Source organism: Miniopterus natalensis, chromosome 7 (genome assembly GCF_054644295.1).
Source record: "Miniopterus natalensis isolate mMinNat1 chromosome 7, mMinNat1.hap1, whole genome shotgun sequence".
Classification (NCBI taxonomy): Eukaryota; Metazoa; Chordata; class Mammalia; order Chiroptera; family Miniopteridae; genus Miniopterus; species Miniopterus natalensis.
The window spans coordinates 28,901,383-28,911,052 of NC_142087.1; the positions used below are offsets into that span (position 1 = coordinate 28,901,383).

At 43.9% G+C, this 9,670-nt stretch overlaps 1 protein-coding gene across 1 annotated transcript; it reads left to right on the top strand.

Moving 5' to 3' along the window:
* The first annotated feature begins 3,047 nt into the window (after positions 1-3,047).
* LOC107536264 (cystatin-8) lies at positions 3,048-8,164 on the top strand. The gene is made up of 3 exons (XM_016211923.2): positions 3,048-3,281; positions 5,031-5,144; positions 8,081-8,164. The coding sequence occupies exons 1-3, from the start codon at positions 3,048-3,050 to the stop codon at positions 8,162-8,164; spliced, it is 432 nt and encodes a 143-aa protein (XP_016067409.2).
* The last annotated feature ends 1,506 nt before the right edge of the window (positions 8,165-9,670 follow it).

Consider the following 9,670-nt stretch of genomic DNA (forward strand, 5'->3'; position numbering starts at 1 on the left):
GATATCAAGCCATTGTTTTAAACAGTATTACAAAGCCCCATGCAGGATAAGAAAAGAAACCCACAACTGAACATGAAAGAGTTAAAAATCAAATTTAGGGAGAAAAGTCTTAAAATCAGCCAGGGGTAAAAAAAAGTTTTATTTTCAAATAAGCAAACATCAGGCTTACAGCTGCCCTTGGATAGGAAACAATGAAAGTCAAAATGCATTGTCATGCATTTTCTGTGTGATTCCTTAGCCAGCAAAAATGCATATAAAACAGAATGATTTTAAACAAACAATATGGAATGTAATTGTTGCCAGTAGAATTGTTTTAAAATAAATACTAAAGGGAGTTTTTTGGGCAGAAGGAAAATAATCCCATATGGGAAAATAGTATGATAGGAAGAAAGAAACAATATTCAAAAGAATAAATACGTGGATAAATCTAGATTATATATAGACTGTAAAAAATAATTTTTATGAGCATTTTTCAATACTTTTGAGAATTCTTCAAATACACAGTTTTTAAGTCATATAATAGGCTCCCTTTACTTATACTGTAATGCATTTATATATTTAGTAAAGGTAACAATGAAATGTTAACAACTTTTAGCTCTTTTATGTAAGGCTGTGGCAAGCTTCTTTCAATAAAAAAATTATAACCTGGTTTTTATTGTAGCTTTAAGATAAAGTGGTATTACTGGGTCATAGGACATGGATAATTTTAAGGTTTTTAACATGTTTTGTCAATTTGCTTTACAATAAGATGACACAAGTTTACGATCCCATCAGGAATATGTGAGAGAGTATTTAATCATTTTATACATTATGAAAATGTAAATAAAATAAATGGTTTAATTTTTATGGGTCAAAAAAGCCTTTTCAAATAATAAAACTTGGCATAAAAGCTAGAAGCTAATGAAGAAACAGGTGAATACATTTATCTACACAAAAGGTAAAATTCTTTTATGAGACACATTAAAAACAAAAATAAAATATGAATAAATTCCAAAGATGGAAGATAAGTCTGGGAAAAGTCTTGCTGCGTATTTGTAAAAGAAAACATTCATTTCCTCAGTATAAGAAAAGTTCATGCAGCCTGGCCGGTGTGGCTCAGCGGTTGAACACCGACCTAGGATCCTGGAGATCATGGTTCAATTCCCGGTCAGGGCACATGCCTGGGCTGTGGGCTCGATCCCCAGCCCAGGGTGTGCAGGAGGCATCGGGCAAATGACTCATCACTGATGTTTTCATCTCTCTCTCCCTCTCCCTTCCTCTCTCTGAAATCAATAAAGATATATTTAAAGAAAAGAAAGAAAGAAAGAAAAGTTCATGAAATTAATAAGGACAGACACTAGGAAAAATGGGTGGGACATTAATAGAAAAAGAATAACTGAGTCTATATGGAAACATGTTGAACTTTGACCAATAATATCATTGAAACAGAATTGTTTTTCTATCTAATTATGAAAGAACATCTAGGCTGAAGGCACAGACATGGAGAAGCAAGGATTGTCAAACTGGGGCCTGAGCTGCTGGCTAGCAGGCTGCTGCACAGTTAGCATTCTGAGCCTTGGCTGAGGACCATGCAGGACTGAAACTTGGGTGACTAACAAACATCCTGGTCTCAGTTATTTTTAGCTAAAATGAAGGTAATAATTAATAGGCTGGTCATTGTAAGATTGAAATGATGTGATAGGTTCAAAGCACTCAGCAGGGACTAAAGCACAGTTGACACTTGATAAATGAAGCCCCTATTACTAGTATTAGGTTTCTGAGTCAGAGCTTGCCTCTCTCTCTGTTTTCTAGTTACAGCATCACTAACAAATCTTTTTTTTTTTTTTTAAACTGAAAATCAGCAAATAATGTATGTCAAAGGCGGAAAATACAGATATTAAGTGGATGTCAGCATTTTTTAACAAAAAAGTTGCTAAATGCGATGTAGTGGTGTTCTAGATCAGATCCTGAAACAAAAGCAGAACATGAATGAAAACCTTGTGAACATTAAATAGAGTCTGTGAGTTACTAGCATGGAGCCGATGTGAATTTCTTCCATGGTGCTATGTCAGATGCTAAAGTAAGGGAAGTTGGGTGAAGGGTTTATGGGAACTCTTTTATACGATCTTTGTAACTTTTCTGTAAGTCCAAAACTGTTTCAAAATAAAAATTTTATTTTAAACAATGGGTTGTATAAAGAACCACCCAAATAAACATTTTAATCAGGCGCCCGCAGGGTGGGCTGCGTTGCCCACTCCCTGGCAGAACAGTGGAGAGAGGTGCTATTGGGCCAGGGGGAGGCCAGAGGCCAGGCTTTAGGAAGCCAGGGTCCTGGCCCAGGGGAGCAGGGAACCTCTGAGGGGCCTCCACTCCGAGGGCAGGAGCAGGAAGAGTTTGCCTGGACTGAAGGTCAGTGGTGGGCAGGTTAGAGGTGCCCTCCCTGAGACAGGGTCACAAGTGCTAAATTACATCACAAAGTGTGACTTCCCTGCAGGGGCAGGGACTCAGAGGTGAAGAGAAACCAGAGATCAGGAGGAGTGAAGGAGGCAGCAGAGCAGGATTCAGGCGCAAGCTGAGAGTGCCCGAGACTCAGGAGAACCAGGAGCTGGCACCTGGGTCAGAGCCTGACTCCACAGGAGGAAGGAGCAGCTGGCAGTGGGGCAGGTTGGAAAGTCCACTGAGGGCTGGAGCCAAGAAACCTAGGGGCAGCAACGCTTTACCAGTCACGCCTTATAGGCCTGAGGCACACAAGCAAGAGTGGGTGGTGAGGCTCACAGGGTAGGAGGTGTTGGCACCTCTGGGCTAAGCAGTCTCCCTGGAACTGCAGACCACACCTGGGACAAGGAGGGCGGGTGCCTGGGGGCAGGGACTCCTCCTGGCTTCTCACAGGTGGGCTTCCTTGGAGGACAGGGGTAGCCCTATAGGTGACCCTCACGGCTCTGTCTTGAATCTAGCTGGCTCATGATGCTGTGATGAGATCTTTGAACAGCAGCGACCACCCCACCTCACCTGCAGCTCCTGCCCTGAAAGGACAAAGAGGCCCATCTGCGCCCCTGGATGGAGGGACCATGACAAGACTCTGGGGGTCCTGCCTGTTCCTGCTCACCCTTTTGGTGGCCCTGGTCGCCAGCACAAACTCAGGCGGGGATAATAAGGTCCCGGTGCTAAGGGAATTAAAACTTATCAGTGCCTCGAATTCCAATGTGAAGCAGTGTCTGTGGCATGCCATGCAAGAGTACAATAAACAGAGTGAAGACAAATACATCTTCAAGGCGGTCAAGATAGTGCAAGCCCAGCTGCAGGTAAAGGGGTGCTCTCTCCATATGCATATTTGCATATGGTGGTGCAGACTGGGGCCAGTCTGAAAGGTGGGGCATGCGAGGAAAGCACTGATAGACAAAAATCCTAAATATGTAAGTGCTCAAGCACATAGCATCGGTGCATTTTCTCTAGATGCTTGGACTGTCGGTCTAAGTACTTCACATATATTAACTCGTTTAAGTCCAAAACTACAAATCAAATGTTCATTATTTGTATTTTCTAAGGTTATTGGGAAACAAATTGAGTACCATGGATACTTCACAATGCTGCCACAGGCAGCATTTCAATCTATCCACGTAAAGTGGAACATGGAATTGAAAAGAGACACAGGCCACACTATCTAATTTATAGGCTAAGAAAGTGCCTCCTCCCATATTCTCAATACTTTTAATCCAACCTAGTAATGGAAGTGTAGACTTCATGATTTTCTGTTTGTAGAAATGTGTCCATCCTCATAGGATCACAAATTGCCCAACACAACACTAGGAATTGTTGCTGACTCGGATTCCAGCGTGGGCAATGCCCCCTGGAGTTTCCAGCGTGTGGCCTTGGCACCATATTTGAGAATGTTATGCTGATGGTGCAGCACAATTTATTGACTGGGCACAGGCCACAATCCACCTCGAGGCACACTCTTGTGGCATTTTGAGATGAGGCATGGATCCTAGGTCTTATAACTTTCCTAGTCTCCTTCACAGTTTGTTTTTCCCTTTGGAACCCCAGCAGCATACACATTTAGCAAGTTTCTCCCAAGCCACTTCTATGATAGCCGCTGTAGATGGGCTGTGAGACAGACAGGAATGATCACAGCCCTTCCTTAGGGACCCAGCAGGGCAATTAGAAAGAAAAAAATGCCAAACCAGGAATGAGAGCTGTGATGTTTGTTCCAGTGGCTTGGAACACAGCCAAAATTTAACACAAATTTATCAAGGCTTGGAAGTGGCAGGGAGAAAACGTGATAGAAAAAGTGGAGTCCAGGGAAGCTGGAGCCACGTTGCAGATTCCCCCTTTCATCGCCTGCTGCGATGCTTTAAAACCAGCTGAAAGCATATTTAAGTGAACACCATGAGTAGCCTTCACCTTCCAGGCATTCCATCATTATTGAATTCAGTAAATCCTGAAGCCTCGCTACAAACCTGCTGCTTCCCTCTCTAAACGCCCAACAGAGATCAGAAAAGACAAACTCTCTTGGCATTGCCCCTTAGGGACAGCTGAGGTGGTGGGAAGAGCCTTGGGTGCAAAAGCCTCAAGGGGCATCAGTTTAACCAGATGACAGAACCTGAGGGGGGTGGGGGGGTGGGAAAAGAATCAGGGAGGATGTCCAGTGTGGCTGAATTGTCTGTCTGCCTGTCGGGCCCACATGAATATGTAACATCTAGGGCCCAGAGGAGTTCGTGGTTCTGGTGCCTTCAGTTTCTTCGCCCAGCCCTTCACTGAGCATGCTACATGCCTTGGACTTTGGGACAGAAAACAGAAGGTCTTGCCTTCCAGGAGGCCCCACACTGGAAAGAAGCCTTTTCCCTGAGTGTCCAGCTCCATGGGGCTGCATAAGGTGGTATCAGTGTGCAAAGGAATCCAGGCAGCGGACGTCACCGGAGAAAGACAGGGCAACAGATAGGGAGGGAGAGTGAAAGTGACAGCAATTTTTTTAGTGTTTGCTAAAACTTCTCAGAGGTAAAATACAACTTTTTGAATAAAATTGCACAATCATTATACTTGCTAATTGGCAGGTCACAGACCGTTTGGAATACTTTATGGTTGTCAAAATTGCCCGCAGCGATTGCAGAAAACTTGCAAAAAATTCTGAAAACTGTGTCATTCAAGGAAACAGCAAACTGAAAAAGGTAAGTGACAAACCAACTGTCTGTGATGGTGTTGGCTACTCTGAGCCCCAGCCAGAAGAACTTGGGGTGCCCAGACTCTCTTTGAGGTCTGGATCCCTCCCAATAGTTAGCCCCAGAAGTGGTCAGCTCTGCGGCTTTTGGAGCAGAGAGTGTGGGGCAGCGGAATGTGGGAGACCTCTCCGAGCCTTTCCCCACCCCTCATCCTAGGGACAGCATGCTCTCAAGGTCACTCTTATCGCAAGGGCTCCAGCAACTCTGGCCTCTTGGTGCAGGGACACTTGCCAATGCGTATTTACTGAAAGTCTGCTCTCTCGGGCCTGGATGAGCAACTCAGCTGTTGCTGGCCCAACAGTTGTTCATCCTTGTGAAGACACAAAAGGACATTTGTTCGTTCACTCATCTACTCATTGAAGCTTACTTGCACCAGCTGCTATTCTGGGTGTTGGAGATTAAACAGTGACTAGGCCAGACAGTGTCCCCATCCCAGACTTACAGTTGGTTCTTGCCAGGCTCAGCCGCAATTTCCATGAAGGTTCAATGACACCCACCAAAGGGCTGACTTGGCCCAGGGGCCTTTGGTCTCAACCCTGTATCTTTCATTTCAGAGGATTTATCCAGTGCTCAGCCTGAGCCTGGTGAAGGCCCCTGAATTATGCCTAGGAGGTGTGTCTTTGTCTCTTTCTTTATACCACTGCTTCTCCACACTAGTGGGCATGCGAATTCCCTGAAGGCTTTGGTAAACCCAGATGGCTGCTTCCCACCTGCACAGTTTCTGATTCATGGGTCTGGAATGGGGTCCAAGGATCTGCATTCTTGACAAGTTCCCAGGCGATGCTGCTGCTTCTGGCGTTGAGTGCAGGAGATTGCCAAGGCCTGTTAACAAAGCACACTCCTGTCATGCCTGGAACTACCTCCGGGCGCTCAAACCAAACAAGTTCAATCCTTTCCAGTGAATAGTAGATACCCATCAGGACAAACGTTTAAACAGTGAGCGTGTCATAATGCCATCTGATCTGTTATGTTAGTTTTTTAAAAAATATTTTACTGTTAGTAGAATTATGGTCAGTTTAAATATATATTTTATACTGGGCTCTTTGGAGTTATATTGGAAGTTGTTGCTTTTTACCTGTTTGTAGAAAATACTAGAGAGAATTAAGGAGATTTTTCCTCAAGGAGCTCACTTTTTGTATATAAGGTTTCCACGGACAATCTTAGTTCTACAGTGTATGTTTTAAGCACATATTTATCAACACTGAAAATTTTCTCTTTTTCTCCAGGCCTCTGGAATAATGCAGGGGGCGGGGGGTAATAATGCCAAGCAACTGTTCTTCCCCATCTAATGAGGATGTTTCAGGATTTATGTTCTGTTATTAAATATTATGTAAGTGCTACTTCCTGAAGTTCCTCCAATTCCCTCTTTACAAGTGTAATTTTGTAAATTGGGGACATTTTCTTCTATCAATCACCCTTTCCAGCATCTACCAAGTATACTGAATAACTTTTCTCTTTGAACAACTGGTGTAGTAAACTAAAATAACATTCCCTAGTCTTGACTCATCTTACAAGTCTGGACACTTCTTTTTTTGTGGTTTTATAACTTTATTTAATTATTCGTTCTCCTCTTCATTGATTGACAGTAGGATTTTGAAAATGGTGACAGGTACATAGACAACCTATATATATATATATACATTTTCTGGATAACCACACAGATAGGGTAGGAGACATTTCTTATTCCTTTGACTGACAGCTTTGCCAAGCCTGGTGTTGATGGGCACACCTGGCATTTCTGTCTCTTTCACTGCAAATTTCCAGCTCTCTCAGTGCACCCCTTGAAGGCCACTCCGCAGGTGTGCTTGTGGACATTGATGGTGTATCCTTAGTCACCACCACGTCGATGACAGGCAGCTTCTCCTTCTTGTCACCTTTCCTTGTAGCCCTTCTGCCAGCCCCAGGCTGGAAAGAACAAGGGTGAGGGATTGTGTCTTAACTCATCTCTTAGATTCAATATTCCACCTCTTTATTTAGGACTTTTGCTTTAATAGATATTAAGTACTCTCCAACTTTCCTAATATTAAGAATCTTTGGCAGATAAGGTAGAAGCACATACACACATGCAGACTAGCTCCAGCGCTTCATCCTAAGCTTATTGAATCAGAATTTCCAGACACCTCACATATACTTCATACCACTGAGGAAGTCTGGGAAGCACTGCATTAGGGCTGTAAAAGTCTGCAGCCTCTAGCTAGCAGTAATTGTTTAACTTGCTAGTATTTTTAATCCTGTTTATTGGTTTTAGAGAGAGGAAGAGGGGGGAGAGAGACACACATATGTATGTGAGAGAGAAACATGGATTGACTGCCTCCTGTATGTGCCTGGAATTGAACCTCGACCTTTTCAGTGTCCAGGGTGATGTTCCAACTGAGCCACCAGGCCAGGGCACTAGTATTTTTTAAAAGGATTTTTGTTCTATTTACTAGGGCAAACATTTAAGCAGTAAGGATGTCTTAATGCCATTTTGAAGTTCCTTGGTGATACTGCTAGGCACTGTGGGAAATTCAAACTGCCAAAGAAATCCAACCAACTCTTCTCTCCTTTTTAAAAGAAATATGTTTGTATTGATTTCAGAGAGAGGGAGAGAGAGATAGAAACATCAATGATGAGAAAGGATCATTGATGGGCTGCCTCCTGCATGCCCCACACTGGAGATCTAGCCCCCACACCCAGGCATGTGCCCTGACCGGGAATGAACCGTGACGTCCAGGTGATGGGTTGGCGCTCAAACCACTGAGCCGTGCAGGTGGGTCCTGGGAACATTTCTTGATGGATGTTGGCGATCTTCTAGCATATTTCTAAGCTGATACCTAGCAACCGGATAATTTTTTCTTTTTCTTTGGGCACACTACTGATCTTTTTGTGGTGGTGGTCTTTTTCAGGAAATAACATGCAACTTTATAGTTGGAGCGCTGCCCTGGAACGGCGAATTCACCGTGATGAAGATGCAGTGTGCAGATACCTAGGGAGTACTGGAGCATGCCCAACTGTCTCTGCCTTTCCCTGTGAAACGAGCTGTTAGCAACATGCTTTCTTCAAGCCTCTGCTTGCTCTTTTGTCTTCTAGTTTCATATTAGGCGATAACAAAAGATGGGCATGTCCAATTCCTCCTTCCTGGCCTCAGGGGCCCCCTTGCCTTTAGCCAGCCTGATGACCCACCACCAGGAATACCTTTGCCACTAACTTCAAAGGATGGGGCGAGGTCTAATTCTGCCTCCCACTGCAAGTCTGAGGAGGAATCACTTTTTGATTAGATAACAGCCCCTTACAGAGGTATTAACCCAGTGGGTGCTAACTCAGCATGTTCCTCTTGGAAGCCTCATTTGGCCTGGGGCTCCTTACCTCCTCCTTCTCCCCCGCCCCCCAGGGACCCGAGTGAATGGATCACTTGTGCTGGGAGACCCCCTGGCAGAAGCAATCCTCCCCTGGGGGGCCTCTGTGATTTGTGGAAAGTTGTATGTTTTTTTCTTATGTAAATATCAACAATGGATAGAAAGAGAGAGAGGCAAAGAAGGCAGTCAAGTCTTGAGAGTAAGCTGTATTATTCCCACCTGTCCCACGGAGGGTACCTGTGTGCACGCGTGCATGTGTGTGTGTGTGTGTGTGTGTGTGTGTGTGTGTGTGTGTGTAGAGGGGAATGGAGAATGGAAGTAAGCAAATGTCCATGACAGCAGAAGATAGAAATCTCTTGAAGAAGATAATCATTAAGAATAGGGGAAAAAATAAAACAAACAACAAAAAAGTAAAAGATTGTTTTAAATTAAATTAAGTTAAAAGATTGAAGTAAAATGCAAGGCAGGCCTCACTTTCCTCTTGCTGGATTTCATGTCTATTTCATTAAGTTACAGGAGTGCTTGTCCTCTCTCTCTCTCTCTCCCTCTTTCTCTCTGTCTCTCTCTCTGTCTCTTTCTCTCTCTCTCTCTCACACACACACACACACACAGACACTTTCCCTGCAGAGGAGAAGGGAAGAGGACAGCCCCCCAAGATAGTGTGGCAGGATAGGAAGAAGCTAGGAAAATTCCTGGGCAAGTGGAATGAGGAAACTGAAACAAGAAAATGAAACAAAGCCAAGCAGTTTGGGCAGCTTTCAGCCAGCTTGTGAACTGCAAAACCTTATCTTACCCAAACAAGGACACTTGAGAGTAAATGGTTCATACCCTTCTTCCTAACCAGAGAATACATAGCTTAAATCACCTTGGCCTGGGAAAATAGAGAACAGAGACCCAATTAATGCCATTTGTGTCAGCTAAACCCAAGGACAGATGAAGTTGGGGAACAAACAACAAAACCCCAGAAGCATTTGGATGGTATCACTTGATGGGGAATGTTAGGCAGGAAAGATAGCTGCTAGGGCAGGAGGAAGAGAAGGGGAAAAAGGGGAGTTTATCTCACCCTCTGAACAAATAAGTCAACAGTCTTGGGACTTGCCAAGATAAAATTGCCAGATGTTCTCTTAAATTCTGGGAAAA